This window comes from Brachyistius frenatus, unplaced genomic scaffold, assembly GCF_029030835.1.
Source record: "Brachyistius frenatus isolate BFR_SWC_R1_liver_20210118 unplaced genomic scaffold, ASM2903083v1 Contig_428, whole genome shotgun sequence".
NCBI lineage: Eukaryota > Metazoa > Chordata > Actinopteri > Embiotocidae > Brachyistius > Brachyistius frenatus.
Genome location: NW_027211027.1, coordinates 42,275 through 60,537, shown reverse-complemented (window position 1 = coordinate 60,537; position 18,263 = coordinate 42,275). Strand labels below are relative to the sequence as shown.

At 40.9% G+C, this 18,263-nt stretch overlaps 3 protein-coding genes across 6 annotated transcripts; 1 reads left to right on the top strand and 2 right to left on the bottom strand.

The window, feature by feature from the left end:
* Nucleotides 1–2,965: 2,965 nt before the first annotated feature.
* On the top strand, nt 2,966–11,637 carry LOC138637062 (zinc finger protein 185). 2 transcript variants are annotated; one of them, XM_069725506.1, is made up of 10 exons: nt 2,966–3,033; nt 3,699–3,736; nt 3,830–3,941; nt 4,225–4,302; nt 9,041–9,100; nt 9,317–9,409; nt 9,534–10,703; nt 10,827–10,889; nt 11,038–11,140; nt 11,261–11,637. In XM_069725506.1, exons 2-10 carry the CDS (start codon nt 3,727–3,729, stop codon nt 11,363–11,365), a joined length of 1,794 nt encoding a protein of 597 aa, XP_069581607.1. In that variant the 5' UTR covers nt 2,966–3,033; nt 3,699–3,726; the 3' UTR covers nt 11,366–11,637. The 2 variants fall into 2 exon arrangements, with proteins under 2 accessions (XP_069581607.1, XP_069581606.1); XM_069725505.1 differs by lacking the exons at nt 2,966–3,033; nt 3,699–3,736 and having other exon boundaries at nt 3,753–3,941.
* Nucleotides 4,503–8,555, bottom strand: LOC138637063 (uncharacterized). Of its 2 annotated transcripts, none has more exons than XM_069725507.1 (2): nt 8,289–8,555; nt 4,503–7,493 (listed from the first exon to the last, which is right to left on the bottom strand). In XM_069725507.1, the coding sequence occupies exon 2, from the start codon at nt 7,485–7,487 to the stop codon at nt 6,189–6,191; it is 1,299 nt and encodes a 432-aa protein (XP_069581608.1). In that variant the 5' UTR covers nt 7,488–7,493; nt 8,289–8,555; the 3' UTR covers nt 4,503–6,188. The 2 variants fall into 2 exon arrangements, with proteins under 2 accessions (XP_069581608.1, XP_069581609.1); XM_069725508.1 differs by lacking the exon at nt 8,289–8,555 and adding an exon at nt 8,126–8,129.
* plp1b (proteolipid protein 1b) lies at nt 11,568–16,703 on the bottom strand. 2 transcript variants are annotated; one of them, XM_069725510.1, is made up of 7 exons: nt 16,596–16,703; nt 14,476–14,662; nt 14,226–14,382; nt 13,767–13,944; nt 13,416–13,489; nt 13,156–13,221; nt 11,568–12,473 (listed from the first exon to the last, which is right to left on the bottom strand). In XM_069725510.1, the coding sequence occupies exons 1-7, from the start codon at nt 16,597–16,599 to the stop codon at nt 12,402–12,404; spliced, it is 738 nt and encodes a 245-aa protein (XP_069581611.1). In that variant the 5' UTR covers nt 16,600–16,703; the 3' UTR covers nt 11,568–12,401. The 2 variants fall into 2 exon arrangements, with proteins under 2 accessions (XP_069581611.1, XP_069581610.1); XM_069725509.1 differs by lacking the exon at nt 16,596–16,703 and adding an exon at nt 15,045–15,208.
* Between the last annotated feature and the right edge of the window lie 1,560 nt (nt 16,704–18,263).

Here is an 18,263-nt window from a genome sequence, read left to right as displayed (position 1 = left end):
GCCCGTTTTATTTCTGGAGATAATGTGCATTTTGCTTGAATGCTTTTCAGTGGAAATTACATTTAACATCTGATAAGGCTATCAATTCAGTTCCAAGCGGTTGGAGATCAGGTCTCTCTTGATTCCTTGCGTTCCCCAAACTGGAACTGCATGTTTGTGAAGGAATGTTTATCCTCATAGCTTCGAGTGAGATAAAAGCTTCTTCGTGAATTGTCTTCAGCTCATGCGATGCAGGGTTTCACTTCTGGGCACATTAATAGTGTAGTGAGGTTAAATTCAATGAAGAAACAAAACACCACCTAGTCCTAAATTGTCTGATTGGTTCAAATGTTGTAAAGTTGTCACAGATTAGAAAAGCAATGAAAATGCATTACAAAAAAAAAAAAAAAAAAAAAAAAAGTCATACTCCTCCAGGTCTCTGTGTTGCTCAGGCAAACACACAGACCTGGAGGAGTATGACTTTTTTTTTTTTTTTCATATTTCGGACGACATGCTATAGTGTGGTGCCGTGGTTAGAGCAGTAACTGGTATGCATGTCATTTCAGAAAAAAGTCATACTCCAAAAAGTGATACAAAATTCATAAGGTATGTCGTCCGAAATATGAAAAAAAAAAAAAAGCCATACTATAGCATGTCGTCCAAAAAGTGGCCCAAAAGTGATTTTTGTATATAGTATACAGTATATATAGCCAGGGTGATGTGGCTAACATTTGATGTTTCGCCGTGACACAGGAAGTTGATGTTTAAGGTGAAACTCCAAAACTCATGAAACTTGCGTCAGGCACCAATTTTCATGAGTTTTTGAAGATGTTAAAGTCGCCAAAAAAAAGGCAATTTTTTTTTTTTTTTTTTTTTCAAAGAAGAATAAGGAACGAGATAGAGGAAAAAAAAAAAGTAAACTACAAAGGGGAATACGTGGACCTTCGGGTGCTGCACGTTGTGCAGCGTGCGAGGGACCGCAGAGCACTGCTTGCACTTTTCATTTTTATACTGTTCTGCTGTGTGGTCCACACAACATATGGGACAATCTCAGGTTTGATGGATTTCCCCCTTTTCACATTGTCAATGTCAAAATGAGCCCTCTTTCTACCTGTCTGTATGTTAACATGTCATTCATCACCTTGATGATTTCCGTTTTGTTTTCATGTGTTGTGTTAGACTGTATAAAATATACTGTTTCTTTTGCTCTTATACTACTGTGCAACTTCAGGTTTATACATCATAAAGGATCAGAATGAGGGACTGTGTGCATCAGCTGTATTACTGCCTGCAATGTTCGTGTGTGTACATGTTATTGATAAAGAGGAACAGGTCACCATACCCACAGATCTGAGTCATCAGGAAGGACGCATACACGCACACGATAACAAAGATATGGCGATTGTCAGTTAGAGTAATGTTCAGTTACATGACACCAAGGCCAGAAAAACAAGTGCACAACAAACGAGGCAGGTTTCCTCCCACCTAGAGTGCTGTCTCACAGGAATGGCTGAGATCGTGTGCCGAGAGGCTGGGACTAGCCTGTGCCCCTTTCCAACAGTTTTTTTGGACCAACAGTTAACAGCACATTTTCATATAAAACTCTGTATAACAGTAAGATGGGTACTCTTCTCTGGATCAATGTTCAGCAAGCTTAACTGTGTGCTGCTCACGAACTGAGAGGTTTCCCTGTACAGGATGACTTTTGACTCTCCAATTGTTGTAATAAATCAACTTGCAGGTTGACGATTCTCAGAGTAGTTCTTCTTTCACAAATCAACGAACGCGCTGACAGTTGTAGGAATACTAAGAATTTTTACTGAACATGTTGGCGGAGGTTCAAGAAGTCAGAGGAGATTCTGCTGGATTCCACACAACGCTCAAATGTTGTGTGTCTTAGAGGTCGTATTTCACTTTACAAACGACAAAGAAATGACATGCAGAATTTCCGCAAATCAAAATATTTTCCAAATGATTATGATTTCCTTCTAGTGAGAGAGTACGAGAGATTTTAGACGTGCTTGTTCATGGTATGTTTAAAGGTTTGCTTCAGCTAAATTATAATGAAAAACATTTTCTCACTTACATCTTGTTATATCAAGCCAAGCAGTTTTGGTTTTATTTGGCAGGTTTTGAGATATCTGTCGGCACCTTCAAAATACAAAGCATTTGGATGGACCGTGTTGCTCACAGAATTTAAAGTTTATATTAAGTTATATATTTAAGAGTAATTTGATAATCCACACACCAAAGTGCAAATATTTCAATATACTTAAATGTAAAATGACACAAAAGACTGAAGTCAAGCTTTTCAGTAAGCCTGCTTTAGTTTCTGGAGACAATGTGTATTTTGCTTGAATGCTTTTCAGTGGAAATTACATTTAACATCTGATAAGGCTATCAATTCAGTTCCAAGCGGTTGGAGATCAGGTCTCTCTTGATTCCTTGCGTCCCCCAAACTGGAACTGCATGTTTGTGAAGGAATGTTTATCCTCAGAGCTTCGAGTGAGACAAAAGCTTCTTCGTGAATTGTCTTCAGCTCATGCGATGCAGGGTTTCATTTCTGGGCACATTAATAGTGTAGTGAGGTTAAATTCAATGAAGAAACAAAACACCACCTAGTCCTAAATTGTCTGATTGGTTCAAATGTTGTTAGGTTAGATTAGATTAGATTAGAAAAGCAATGAGAGTGCATTAAAAAGCTATTTTATGATTTATTTTTTTTTCATCAGGAAAAAGTGGTTGTGAAAATCTTAATGGAAAACATCTCTGGAATGTGACATTTCACACTTGCAAAACATAAAACTATAAAAACAATGCCATCTCTGTCCCCTCTTTAATTGGCAAGAGAAGCAACCCAGCCTCCCACTCGATCAGGCTGTGTGGCAGCATCCAGATGCGGCACTTCAAACGCACAGGGGGGCGGAATCAGAAACAGCAGGGGGTGGGTGCTCCAGTTAAGGTATCTCTACCTGCCTGAGCAACACAGAGACGTGGAGGAGACTCGACACTGCTCCGCTCTGACAGCGCTCACAACACAGCTGGCTCAAACAGGTGAGGACACAATATGGCAAAAGAATGGACTTCACATTGGCTCTGATTTCATGTTCACTGGCTGTTCATGGCCAGAGCTCATTACATAGTCAGAATTGCTTTAATTTTCAATGCATAATGAATTTGACCTGGTTAATTGGTGCTAGCACATCTCCAGATGGATTCATCACTAGAGATTATGCACTAAGTCCAGGTCAAACTATTAACAGGGGCACAAAGAGAATATGGAGAAGATGCACAGTAGGAACAGACGTGACACAGTAAACACAGGGTGGGTTAAAATTCAGATAGAAAGTGTGGGCAGAATGGAGTGCATGTGGAACAGCATTCTTACATGACAACAACATAATTTTTTAATTTTTTTATCTTATTATACTCTGAGATGCACTTGAAAAAGATTATATGTGAGATCTATGCTTTAAATTTGGATTCATCAGGACATATTTGCCCAGATTGGTAAATAACAAACAATAAATACCTTAAAGTCACTTTTACATGATGAGGAAGTTGCTTTCGTGCAGAATGCAGTTTTACAGGTTGTGATGCTGGGTCACTAAAATGGTCTGAAGTTACTGGTAGGAATGTGGAAAGAAAGAGAGAGCAACAGAAAAAAAAGAACAACCTAAAAACATTTCAACTTCTTAATTATGAAATAATTTCTTCAGGTTGAACATCTGAGAAAACATCAGCATCATGTCAAAAGGCAAGTCGCACAATATTTCATCCGTTAATAATTTTAAATAAGGTGAAATGCTCTGGCTACGCAGTACTGACAGAGCATGTCTGTGCGTTGTAGATGTTGACAGAAACAAGGTGTTTCAAACCACCAGGGTGCGGACCTCGCTGAAGAATGATGGCTGCTGGATCCACAGATCAAAAGCTGACAAGGAAGAACAAGACAAAGCAGGGTACACTGCGACTCAGCTGCAACATTGAGATTTCATTTAAACCAACAACTGAAGCTGTCCTGTTTTCCTGCAGCTTAATGATGTGCTGCGGTGTCGCGAGGCATTATGCATCCGTGTGTCCTCAGATCGCATCACATCATCAATTTAAAAGCTCCCGGGTTCTCTTTAGTGTGTCTAGATTTCTAGAACAAAATATTCCAACATCCTACGAGTAAAAAAAACAAAAAAACAAAAACATTTTGAGAAGAAACACGCAGCACATTCACAACAACTTGTCTTGCAGGACAATCCACGACGTGGAGACCAAACCTTCCCCAGTACAACAGAGTTCACACGTCTTGATGGCAGCCAGGAAATTTGAGTGAGTTAAATAATTTGTCAGAATAAGTAGATTTATGTAAAATTATGTAATCTGTTATTATCTGATGCCCCTGTCTGTAAAATATGTTGCCGAGACTCATTTTAAGCCGAATAACGAGGTGGTGTTAGTTCTTAAAGTAAAAGTGTAATTTTCCTCTTGACTCTGTTGTGTCAGTGAATAATAAGCACAAATATTCCAGGCTTCAGGCACAAATCCCCATCTGTGATATTAACATACATATACATTAATTTAGCCCTGAGCAGCTCTGCTGCTTCCATAACGACCTGCAGTTTGACCTGCACTTAAGCTGCTTGATCGAGCATTAATCTGAACTCACACCTGCATATTTGCACTTGGAACACTGAAGCAAAAGCTATTTAATGAATATCATAAAATAAAAATCCCGGTTCCTAAATATTTCAACAGCCTTATATTTTCATTAATCATGATATTAATGTGCTAATCTCTTCGTTTTGGTGAGCAAACGAAAGGCTGAGAAATAAATCCAGATATCTACTTGATGTTGTGACCTGACTGTGGAAATGTTGTGATGACTGTTTACACAATATTTCTAAGTATTAATGACACATTATGTGCCTGGGTATCGTTGGCAAATGTAGCAGTAATATCAATTACATCACTCGACCTGAACACACTCGAGTCCGACACCCCTTAAGCTATTAAACTTATGGACAAATTTGTGCTGGAAAAATATATTTCAAAAATATTTTTATTCCCTGAGATCATGTTTGTAGGGTCCATTCTTCTGTGTGAAAAGAAAACAGCACATTTGAACTTTTTTTTTTTTTTTTTTTTTATACAAACATCAAACCGAATGAGTAGAAGGGCTCAACTTTGCACAATAGTTTAGTTACTTCAGACAACATATTCCTTTTATAACCATCAGATGACCACAAGCATTCAGAGGACTTGTGAAAGGAAATATAGATTCACAATACAACTGAGTTAGTGGTTTCAAAGACAGGCTATAGTTTCCTTTCACTCAGTGTATTTATCTAAAATAAATATTATTTCCCCACCGTTCTCTCAGTGTGATTAATAGCAGGCTCGGACACCATAAAGCAAGAATCACTTAGATAGTAAATCTTCTGCAATGTTGCTAAACCTTACATCTGTCCTTTTATCTTTGCCCTCATGTTTCAGATCATCAAGCAAATTTGTCATATTGCTTTAAAACATTAGCTGAATTCATACAAAACAAAAGAATGAAGCAACTGGTTGAACAACACACACCTATTAAGGCAGCACACGGCATTCGGTAGTATTACCTTGCAAACTTGCTGACTACGATTACTTTCAGGGATCCACCAAAACCCAACATTGATGGTATTTAGCTTAACAGGCTGACTGGCCCTCAATTTCAAAATTCATCAAGAGCACTGAAGGTAAATTTGTCGCATAGCAATATTTCCAGAATCTTAAAGTGAAGCAACATCTACTCCTGTTTTTTTTTCCTTCTCGGATAGTTTAAGTTGAAGGACTTTGCGTCTCATAATTCACAAGAACAGGAAACAATTTAAGAATACTTAAAATAAATAAATAATAAATATAATTTTGTGTAGCAGAAACATACCCTCTACTTTTCTTTGTTAGTCCTATAGATGTATTTTGGGAACCACCGCTGTGCAGCATTCAAACATTACCGCTCAATTACAAGATCTGAGTGCAATGTTGACAAGTAATTCACATCAACCCCCCCCCTGTCTTCTAGCGAGCTGACACACTGAGCTCTCTGCAGGGAGGCTGTGGAGGTGGTGCACGACCTATTCCGTGTTTCCAGTGGCAGAACTAAACGCTGTTCATTTAAGTTTTGTTGAATTACGCAGTCAATCGGTCTTTCCTCAAAAGTACGGACAGTCCGGTAGTTAGGAGGAGGGTCCAGCAGCTGTGAGGTCCCCTACAGTGTGCACCCCCTGTGCTGATGTGGACAACGGGGGTCCTGTTGCCGGGCATATGCTGTGTGATGGCATTAAATGTCCATCACTGAAGGCAAAGTGGTTCAGCGGGTAGATGCCACATTTCCGAAAACCTTCCTTCACAATTCTGACGCCCTCCTCTTCCTTCACTAACTGATACGTCCCTTTGAACACACCCGAGAACTCCTTCTTGCTGATTGCGAAGTGAGTGTCAGCGGCGCAGCCTTCACCTATGAGTGATGCAAAGCGCTGCTTCAGGACCGGAAAGAGACCGGCGTCCAGCGGCTGCAGGATGTGAGAGCAATGAGGAGGAATGCACAGGAGAATGACGTCCTCTTTACGAGCCGATTCCACCACCTCCAGGCTCACCGGCGACCTGTGGCCGTCGAAAATCAGCAGCAGAGGACGCTCCTTCGGTGCGTGCACGAGAAAATGTTTGGGGAACCATTTCTTAAAGAGGTCCGAGTTGATACACCCCGAGTCTGACCACCCGTACAGGGCGTTCAGGGGTCCTTGTGTCTTGTAACATACTCCCCCTGGATACGCCTTTGAGTAAATAATAAATGGCGCAACGTCCTCTCCAGCTGCGCTAAAGCAAGCCAGGACGGAGATGTGGTCCCTGGAGCCTGGCGCTGGCTTGTAGCCCAGACTGGCAGATTTGGGGAGAATTACCCTCTTCCTGCCCAGCTGAAAGCCTGTCTCATTGCAGTTGAAGATTTGATGAGGCTTGTCTCTGAGCCCGTGAGCGTCTACGACGGTGCTCAGCAGGTGGAAAAATGTATCCACCGCTTCCTTCCTCACACATACCGTCCTCCCACGGACAACGTTGTCTGCCGGCTGAATTGTAATGTTCTTTTCTTGTCGTTTTCGAAAATTGAGCCACCAGGTCTGGCCGAGTTTGGAAAATGCCACCCTCCGGTGCTGCCGCTTATAAATCGACGATGCAAAAGACACCAGCTGCTGCTTAGTAAGTGGGAATCCATGCTTGGACATGTATATGGAGAACTCCACCAACAGTTCCTCATCAGCAGATGTTATAAGCTGAGCTGGACCGCTGCGACTCCCGGGCGTCACCCGTCCACTGACTCTGTCTCCCAGTGACGATTTAGGGACCGCAAACTCCTTGGCAGCCTGTCTCACCGTGCACCGTCCTGCCTTCACCTCTATCAGTGCACGCTCCATGGCCTCCTCTGTCCATTTCTTCTTTTTTCTCCTCCCAATTTTGTCAAGATGATTTCTCGATGGCATTTTTTTCTAAGACGACACAAGCAAAGAAAGAATGATGCATTAAAAAATATGACAGGAGAAACATCTGCCTAGAAAAGTATCATGACAATCACAAAGCCAGACAATGCAAAAAAAACAAAAAACTTTTAAGATAATAATAATAATACATAAAGGTAACATCCACACTGTCACCTTGCCATAAATGAATTACAAACAGTGCAAACAGCTCTGTCCTGTGTATTGTTGCTTTCTGGTTCAGCATCCACAATCATTGTATAGACTGATATAAAAAACTGAATATGGGATATGATTTGGAAGTCCAAGCAGAATCTGAATTCAATTTAAATTAGCCTCTCTCCATCCTCACCAAGGCAATAATGTTAAATCAAGGGTTTCAATGGAAAACACTTTCACAGATTAACAAATGTTTTAGATCCTGTTTCAGATCTGTCAAACTTTAAAAAAAATAATCTATTGTAAGTAAAAAATTTAAAAAAAAAAAGCTATTCAGTGTGCATCCGGACCTTATTTCATAGATTGTGTATGTGGATGTAAATGAAAAGTGAATTCAATCTTTTTTCTTCTTCTTCTGTTCCCAGATATAGAATAATATTTCTGAAATCACCTCTTAAGGTACAAACTGGTATTACAAGACGTACATTGTACACACTGCACCTTTAAACCCAACGTGGACGTATCGTGGAGCTGCCTGCTCATTTAGCTCTAAAAAAAAATAATAATAATACTGCACTTGTATTTTTGCTGTTACAGTCCAAGCTTTCCTCGTGTGAAGGGAAACTCTTGAAATACTTGCTGACTTACTGTCGCTGCAGGATCCTCGTACTGTGTCGTAGCGGGTGACTGAACGCGTCCTGCGCTGCACACCGTCACGTTACTGTTTGTAAACTCCAGTGTTGGGAACACTGGAGGTTTTTTTTGGAGACAATATTAAGTGTGAAAACAACACGAAGTGGTCACGGGTTTTATTCTGCGGTCTCGCTGCGTGTCTGTCGGCTGGAGAAATTCAAAACTACGCGGTTGTATTTTGACCCGGTCCGCGCGCATCAGCACCTAGCATGAAACTGCTACTTCGTGAAGCTGCGACAACGCCGGGACAAAAACCGGAAACGGAGTGGCGACGTTTTCAAAAGAAAAGCATTAAAGCTGCATTTACCAAAATAAGTGTCCAACTCAAACAAGCGGATAAAAAACAAAAAACAAACACAAAAGTCACTGCTCAAATAACGCCAAACCGACTTTTATGTGTAGATGAATCTCTTGCTTATATGAAAAAAGAAAGTGTTATATTCTGAAACTGCCATAAAATGCTGATAAGGTTTGATCTAATGATAAGAAAATAGTTTACAAGTTGCCTGTTGTAATATTGCACATTATTATTTTTTTTAATAATAAATACCAATAACTATCCTAATGTTGGTTTTGGTTGTGTTTTTAAGCTGAAGTTAAAGCTGATGACATTTTTCATTATCTTAAGAAGCAGTTACTGAAATATTATATAAGGTTATAAATGCCATGGCTCTTCCTCAAGTGGGTTTCTTATTCTTTCCTTGTAGATCAATAGATTCTTCACAGAGTCCTCCTCTTCATAAGACAAAGGACATTGCATTTGAGGGGTATGTATGTGCTGAATTTTAATTCAAAATAAATTGTGCCCAACTAACTGTTCCACTGCAAATACCTTAATATTTGGCAAAAACAAATAACCTTGTTTCAAGGTTTGCATTATTAATCTCTGCTAACTCGGAACATTTAAACTGTAACTGTAATGTGTGGTGCAGATGTACTCGACATGTTTTGCAAGTTTTTTTTTTTTCTGTTCTTTGTTTAAGTGATTCAGATAATAAGGCAAATGGTGAAATTATTCTTGCCCGAACTGATGCTCAGCCTGAGGGGTCAACAGTGGAGACTGCAGACGATACAAAGTTAGTGTATGAGAGCATTTCTCTACTGACTGCAACTGAAAGTATGAAATTCAAAGACGCTGAATGCATGTGTTCATATATTATTTTTGCAATGTTGGGAATGAGTTTCTCTATTTTAATACAGGCCACAAGCACTCATTGAAGAACTTATTCAAAACCGTGTGGAACAACCAGAAAAATCAGCAGGCACTGCAACTGCAGAAAACAAGGAAGAAGGTCGTGAAGTAGCAGTGGACAAGTCAAATGTAGAACACAGCGACGGGGCTGCTGAAGTCTCTGCAGATGTTCATCAAGCAGAATGTATCCAACCAGTTTCTCTAGCAAGGGAAAATCCAGAAGCACTGTGTCCTGTGGAGCCGGCTGAGCAACCACTTGCCATCACAACTGCAGAAAACAAGGAGGTCCATGCAGATACACCAGCTGACCCATCAGATCACAATGAGGCCAAGGTCTCCGCAGATGCTAATGTGGAAAATCTTGCTGCAGAAATCACTGCTGTGGGTGGCACAGAGGAGGATGAAAGCACTTTGGCAGTCGAACGAGAACCCCACGAGGGATCTTTAATCAAAACAGAGCCATTAAGTGCAACAAATTTAGAGGTTAAAGGAATATCTGCACAACCTACAGAGGGGATTTGTGAGACGTGTCCTCCAGAAAATGTCACAGAAGAAGTTGTTGCAGTTGCGACAAAAGTCATTGTAGAGTCATGGCCTGAGACCGCTGATGTGACTGATGCAACAGCAGGAGAAGAGGCTTCTCTTCAGGTCAATGTGGAATCAGTCCCCAACCTTTTGTTAGACTCTGCATCCAAATCGCCTGAGACCCCTGCTAAAAATATTGGAACACCAGGAGAAGAGGCTGCTCTACAAAACATTGTTCAACCAGTCCCTGATGCTCTATCCAAACCACCGGCCCAACCTGCTGCTAAAACTGCTGTCAAGTCTGAAGAGTGTAAAGTCGAGTATGCAGCCCAAGCAGAGACAGTTTTAAAGACCACAACTGAAGCGGTAGTGGATTGTGAAGTGCACACTGTTTTTGAGCAAAGTGCTGAGCCAACAGCTGAGAGCTCAGCAGCCAGTGTGGTGGAGTTGAACATCGAAGATGCTGTTGAACCTGCAACTGCATCAGTGTCTGAAACTGTCTGGGATAATGTGGTTGACAAACACATTAAACTCACAGATGCGTTAGATGTGGAGCCACCCACAGCTGAAACTGATCGGAAACCTGTGGAGGAGCCAGAACAATCCCACACAGAGGAGTTGAAAGTGAACCATCAGTGTGATGATACCAACACGTGAGTAAGCTCTGACAAAAAACAACAACATGGTATTCGATGTTGTTCATATCATATTCACATGTTTTCACTTGAACAAAAAAAAAAATATGCATCTTATTGTTTGCTGACTATTTTTTGTAGTACTGAAGTGTTTGAAAAGCCAGCAGAGGAGATCAATTCTACAGACCATCTGAATAAGATCAGGTAGGTTTGTTTTAGTTCACTCTCAAGACCACACGATTTGTCATTTTAAACATTAAGTTAATTAAGAATAACACATTATATAATATAGACACAAATCTAATACAGAAAAATTAACAATGATAATAATTGTTTTAACTCTCTGCCTCAGGGTCGATGAAAATACTTGTTCCTTCTGTAACCACATAATTGATGAAAATGTCAAGATCTCATTCAATGAACCTCCCGTCAGGTGCCACCCAGGCTGTCTCAAGGTTTGGTTTGTCTTTTTCTTTAGGAAACATACAGTGTATTTTTGGTTATAATATTTCATATATGTATTGATTAATGTCTCCTGTCATTGCATAATGTTAATATCGATTATGATTTTGCAGTGTGGTGTTTGTGCCATGGCCCTTGGAGACATGTTGACTCCCATGTTCTTGCGGGACCTCATGATCCTATGTGGTGGCTGCTTTGCAAAAGCTCTGAAGATCTGAAGTCTAACTGGGTAAAATATATCTGCAGAGAAAACACTCAAAGTGTACTGTGACTGTGTAACTGTATTCTGGTTTTTTTAGAAGGGTTTTTCCAACATAGTTTAGGCTATTGCCGTGATTAAGAATTGTGTAATGAAAAGGCTTTGCAATCTGTTATTTGTTGCAGTAATTGCCAAAGACGCTTAAATGAAATACGTCACAGTCAGCATAAATTATTTTAATGCAACAAATCGTGTATGGTTAAAATAAAATCACAATTTTATACCTTTCGATTTAAATGGTTTAATCAGCCTTCATTTTAAATCAGCACACACACACACACACACAAACACACGTCTAAGCAGCAGGGCTACACATTAAACATGAGTCTCCTGGAGACCAGTTATTGAAGCATCAACCCCTCCGATGACATAAAACAACTTATTTCATGCAGTAACCAAAACACCTCCAGGTCTACAGACGGGTCTTCCCTCCTGTAGTGACATTTAAACAAAGCAAACATGCATTGTAAGTGAAAGCTCAATGGGAACCTTGGTACATTCAGCTTCACTTGCTTTAGTTCACTTAATGTTGAAGATGGTGATGATGAGGAAGCAGTAAAATCCTATTCACAACCAATATGTGCATCAGTAAACATGGAATGGCGTGCATGCAGTAATGACTTGCAAGACAAGCTGTCATTGCGCTTAATTATTCATAAAACATGATACATCACAATCAGCACCGATAAAACCTCACTCAAAGGATAAAATGAAAGATTCAAACTGCAACAAAGACAATGAACAACAAAGCCAAGAGAATCATCTGAGAGGGGGTCTGAGGAGCAGGCCTGAGCTTGTAGCTGGATGTGAATATCTTCATCTCTCTGTCTGTTGTTCATACAAAACAGTGATGAGAAACATTTGTCTGTTATTGTACACGTTTAAAGAAAAACTATAGCGGGTGATCCAGGTTTGGAAGTTGCTGTTGGATGAATGTAAATCTAGTGTTGCACATGTCGACTATCCATCTCCTGACTGGGACTGAGGTGGTGCACTTAACGGATCCCTTTTCTACCCAGGAACCGCAGGACTGCGTAGTTGTAGGTGGTGGCAACCAGAAACAGAAACTGCAAAGGACAACATTCACAGAGATGGGAAGAACAGAAAGGAAAAAATATGAAAAATTACCTTGAACAGACAGTATATACTGAGATTATTACGAACAGCATGGGCAAGCAGATAGTGAATGTTCATTTTGCTCCACTACAAGGAAAGAAATAGTCATCTTAAAGGGATGGTTCACACAAATTACAAAACCAAACTTTTTTACTCACCTCCACTTGTATCTAAATATGCAGGTAGTTTTAATTAAGACTCATCTATGTCTTGAAAAATCCCCCCAAAATTTGATTTCTTCTCATTACAAATAAGGTGACTAGAATTTAATTTGTATCCCTGTTACTCCAAATAAACCACATACTTTACTGTGAACAGTGTTGGTAGGAACCGGTTTAAAAAAAAAACCAAATCTAAACTAGTGCCACTGAAAACACACAGTACTCACAGTGATGTATGTGTAACATAAAAAGTAAAAGGGACACTGTTTCTGGAAAGAACTGCCTTGATCACTACAAAATGTAATCCCCTCCCCTCCATTAGATAAAAGAGGCTAATAATCCAAAATGATCTGCATGGCTAAATACCACTAAAAATTACATTTGATTTAACTGGTATTATTTACATAGCTAATAGCTCAGCCCTTTACGTAAATCTCCAGAGAGCATGCAAAGTGCCAAAACAAAAGCTCACCAGTCCTAAGAGGGTGACCCCAGCACCAGCAAAGGCAGCTATGTACAGGTCATAGGTGACGTAGAACTGTAAGACATAATAAACACAGGTTAGTTTAATGGTTATTCAGATATTTTAATCAGCCTTTTGTATGTTAGGGTAATCCATTATGTAAAAACGCTCTCTCACACACGCATACACCCATTAATAATACATTGTTAGTACATTGTATGTTGATTGCGAACACTGATTTGAATACAGTGATGCTGAAATGTACTCACTTCGCTGGCTTTGCAAATAGATGCCAAGGTCATTCCACAAGCTTTGCCTGGCATTGCATTCCAAGGAAGCAGACCTTAAAAGAAGACATGATGTAAGCGTGGTATCTTTTTTTACTCTTGCTGAATCATGATAACTTATGATGTGTTTGAGGTCCCGCTTGCACACGGCACACATATCAGAGAAACAGCAGTGAAGAAATTAAGATGAAGGTGCAGTTATCGTCATTATTTCAAAACTAATTCGACCATCAGTCTTGCAGCCTCTCCGAGATGTTTAATTCACTGCTTTCAAGGACACATTAACATTCTTATCAGGGAGACATGTGGTCAGTCATTATAAGGACAACACACCATACTGCCTGGCGTCCATGCAAATCCAGCCATGCTGATTAATGCTGGGGGTTGTTTCAGCCAGGATGTTGATGTTGTGGCAGGTCTGCTCCATGTTGAACAAGAAGAAGACCGGGATAGCACTGACGGCGAACACTGCCAGCCAGATGAAGGCCAAGATGTACGTCACTATGATAAACTGTTGATGCAAAAAGCGCAGAACATAAGGTCACAAAATTGTTACACAGGAGCTCAGATCTCAGTGTGATGAATGTGGTGTCATTAAATCAGCCATCAACCATAATTCAGGATTCTGGGTAGAAATTACAGAAACAAAGAGCATTTCATTGAGTCAAGGGGCTAAAACAAACCAGCATTCAGCATCTCAAAAATGACATGGCGTCACATTTCCCCTCCCTCTTTATCTCCTCCCTCCCTCCGTCCCTCCCTCCCTGCTTCCTCCCCCACCCATGTTCTCACCGTCAGGCTGAGGCAGCGGCCACACTGGGTACTCCTGAATTCACCGAAGGTCTGCTTGACAGCACTTGTCGTGTAGAAACCCTCAGCCAGCAGCAGGATACCATAGAGGAAGAAAAATGATGCCAGGCCGTAGATCACGTACTGGAAGTATTTGATACTGGGACAGTCACAGGGAGAAGTCAGTCAAACAGAAAAATTAGGTGATTCCTAAGAGGTCGCAAGTGAGAGAATGTATTGAAGCGCCACTTACAAAGAGGCCATGACCACATAGTCCTGAACGTTGCGGGCAAAGTAAGTCTCGACGAGGACTTCGGTTTGGGTCAACGCTTCGTGCCCACAGCCACAAAATAAGGCCATGCCAGCATAGCACAGCAAGGCGGCCACCAGGGATGGGTAGGGCACTGCCCCGAGGCACCGGATACAGCAATCATAACAACCTGAGGGGGCATAATATATCAGCACACAGGCGGCACACACCGCACATATAACCACACAACACATCTAGGCCACGGCGGTGGTCTCTTTCACCCTGTGGGGGAGCTGTGAAAAAGGCCTCGCTCTGTCTGCAAATCCATGTGCGTAAACCGAAAAGCCCCACCATCAGGCAAGAAAGCAACAGAAAAAAAAAAAAATTAGACAGCAGTGACAAACAAGAGTTCAAGCAGCGATTCCCAACGAAGCGTCCAAACAAAAGCAGCCGCCACTGACTTCACAACAATCTCATGCACTTCTCCCAGTGTAAGCTGCGCTAGTGAAGCAGGTAGAAAATATCCAAAGTGTTAATAAATGCAATGCCAGAAATGGGATAGAGGACAGCACCTAAGGCTTTGCAAAGCCAAGGCTGCGTGACCGGAAACATTTGCTGCTTCTGATCCTGTACTCCACAACAAGAAAGATCCCAGTGCCAACCAACCAGTGATGTACAGTGTTGCCTAAAAGCTAATAGTACTGTAAAATAAGCCTCTCGACACTGACTTCATCTGTATGTGAAAGCTGCTCTGCTTGTCATAGCTCAGCCCTTACTAAATCTGGTCCAGCCCTCTCTCTCCGGCGGTCACAGGCGTCACCAGGCGACTGAGGGATGGTGGTGAGACATTGGCTTCAGGGGCCCGAAGAAAGAGCTTCTCTTTGTGGCTGCAGATACAATATCCATTGTATTTGCCACGATCGAGGAGGAACAAAGGGCAGTGATGTCAAACAAACAAAGACTATCGTGCCACAATACATACACACACATAATGAAATATGTGGTGGTGGAGGGGTCACCAGGACCGTCTCAACACTACTGGCAATGTCACTACTCAGGCCATCCTTCATCCACAGCTGGCTGAGGCTGGTACCATGGCACCGAGTGTCAATGCTGGTGGGGGCTGCAAGGGGTCAAGTGTTCAAAGTGTGGGTGGAAGCATAATGAACGAGAGGGGCAATTTGAATATCTTCACAACAACAATAACCCCACTCAAAATTAAAGGTCTTGCCGATACTCATTATGGAATCCTGAGCTTTCTGTGCGTGCAAAGTCTTTCCGCTCATTTCACATCCTGCTGGATTTTAGTTGGAAGGAATAGAGGCTGTGAATTAAAACAAACTGCAACTAAAGTATAAATAGTAACAGCAGGAAGACTGTTAGTCCCAAAAATGATAGAGCCTGCAGACGCCCACACTTCAGCTGTGCCCTGCTGCAGCAGTGGTTCTCGTGATAGAGTGATACATGCCATAATAGCCTCCATTTTAATTCATTGCATAAGGTGTAGATGCATTTGCTGAAGATGCTCGATATTTATTAAGACTCCGAAGCTGTTAAAAAAATGTGTAACAGTCGGTGCACATGTTTGTAAAAGATTAAAAAAAAAAAAGGTCAGCAGGAGTTGTTTGGGTTCACAGTTCCCATGGCAATTTGCTAATGTGGACCCGTGACACGTAGGAGTATCTGACCTCTTTCACATGAGTGACCTGGCATGGCCTTGGCATGATGAGACCTGCTGCTCAGCCACTCTGATGCCCATCTAAATTATGGTTAAGAGGTTACATGAGGTAAAAATAATTTCTTTCTTTACTGACAAGTAAATAATCCCGGCAGAGTCCATGTGATATTTTCTTTTCAGTCTTCTGAAATCATCATCGCATGTTAAACTGAATCACATATTAGGAGCAATCAAAAAGAGAAGTCAGCAGTGAATCTATAATCCATTCTGATCAGTCAAAACACAGAATTAATATGCAGCAGATCTTGCCGTCAGTGCATGAGAGCAACAAAGGATAGACAGGACATATCAAAGGCAACATTAGTAAGTTATTGAAATTGAATCTTTTTTTTTAAATCACATGAATGACAAATGATAAGCGTTATTAAAAATTCTGTGCACTCACCCATGTCCAGGAAGAAGAAGTGTGGGGTTATAGAAGTTTTGCTGGGTGGCTTTGTGACTGTGATATGAGGATATGAGAAGTTATTCCGCGCCACTCCTATATGAATCTGACTCGCGCTTTTGTCTCATCAACAATAGATAGACCACATCTCCCCGGGTCACATCTTAAAGTCACAAAGTCCCATTTCAGCTGCCAGTCATTATTTATGGAGCCACAGGTTCAGAACTGGGGACACAAAGTGGGCCACAAATCCTAATATGAACTTTTTTCTTGGTATTTGCTGCTATTTACTGCATTTCTGCCTGATACTTCTTACTTACTTTTTTTTTTTTAATTACACCGAATTACAAGATATCAGCCACAAAGATCAAACCAGGTTTACCTTCTGGATAGTCTAAAATGAATTATAAATTATATTTAATATTTTAAGCCTTAGGTGCACTATTTTCTTTATTTTAATATGCTTAATTTAAAATAACTCAACTATCCAATAATGTTTACATGTTTTTACCTCAGACTTATTAAATTTTGTGCATATTCATTTGCAGGGTGATTTAATTAACTTTCAGTAGTTCATCTGTTTATTGTCAGCATGCATGTGTTGTCTGCCTGCACACACCACATGCTAGACGTCAGCACCATACTGCACACTTAGCAGTACGTTGAGAAACTCACAGAGATAAGAAATATGCACAGACAAAAGGGTGAAATAAATCGAAGCGCCAGTGACTGACGTTGATGAAGTTGACCAACAAGGGTGACATTGACGGTTGCGTCCAGCTGCTGCCCTCCTTCCCTCCCTCCCTCATGTTTGACCCATTTGATGTCAAAGCTGGGTTCACTACAAAGGAGCTAGTGTGGAGTAGGAGAAAACACCATGCTTTTTTTTTTTTTGGGGGGGGGGGGGGGGGGGGTCTCATCCTCTTTTTACTTGCCATTTTAGCCCCACAATAATCAACAGATTCCTATCAGTAGACATGCATCTAAATTGAAAAATATCAGTACTTGTACCAGACTACACACTGTAAGGTACCATTATTTGCTCAGACTGCCATTCAAAGATCAGAACATTTCAGGGGCTGATCTGTTGTCGAACATAAATCCACTCCTCTTAAGATGGTGTGTTTAAAAAATAATAGCCTGCTGGATTCTGAAATTGTTTAGTTACATTTTCTATTCTGCAGCCTTCTATCTCTTAAAACCTCAAAGCAATTACAGATGAAGTAATTAGTATGTAGTAAGGATTAATGACATTGGCTTTGTTACACAGAAAGTGAAGTGCGGAGGAATGATGACTCTGAAATCTCGGCGAGAGAGTGAGACAGACGAGAAGCATTAATTAACGTCTGTGCTGTACATGAGTGTGTAGAATGGTTGTCAGCTTTGCTCACGAGATGTAAATAAGCAACACTGTTGACGTACATGGGACGGGATTATAAGAGGACAAGTTTTAGAGGCTTGCTCGCTTGGGTGACATGAAAAGAGAATTTATGAATAAGCTTCATTCCACAAAAGCAGATGCAGATGGTGGTCAGGGATGTGAGAAGCTCGGATGATAAATTATTGGGTAGCGCTTAATAAGAGTGCACAGCAGTAGCTGGTTAATGATGAACTGATGTTGAACAAATGCATTACTCTCCAAGCTTTCAACTGGGTTGCAAATGCTAT

Excerpts from the sequence above, each read along its gene's own strand:
- LOC138637063 (XM_069725507.1), bottom strand. The coding sequence starts at position 7,487 with ATGCCATCGAGAAATCATCTTGACAAAATTGGGAGGAGAAAAAAGAAG.
- plp1b (XM_069725509.1), bottom strand. The coding sequence starts at position 15,084 with ATGTTTCCGGTCACGCAGCCTTGGCTTTGCAAAGCCTTAG. Across the intron at positions 14,383-14,475 it reads TATGTGGTCATGGCCTCTTT|TATCAAATACTTCCAGTACG; the intron begins GTAAGTGGCGCT and ends TGACTGTCCCAG. Across the intron at positions 12,474-13,155 it reads GGGTCACCCTCTTAGGACTG|TTTCTGTTTCTGGTTGCCAC; the intron begins GTGAGCTTTTGT and ends TGTCCTTTGCAG.
- LOC138637062 (XM_069725505.1), top strand. The coding sequence starts at position 3,784 with ATGCTCTGGCTACGCAGTACTGACAGAGCATGTCTGTGCGTTGTAGAT. Across the intron at positions 10,704-10,826 it reads CAGTGTGATGATACCAACAC|TACTGAAGTGTTTGAAAAGC; the intron begins GTGAGTAAGCTC and ends TATTTTTTGTAG. Across the intron at positions 11,141-11,260 it reads GCCACCCAGGCTGTCTCAAG|TGTGGTGTTTGTGCCATGGC; the intron begins GTTTGGTTTGTC and ends ATGATTTTGCAG.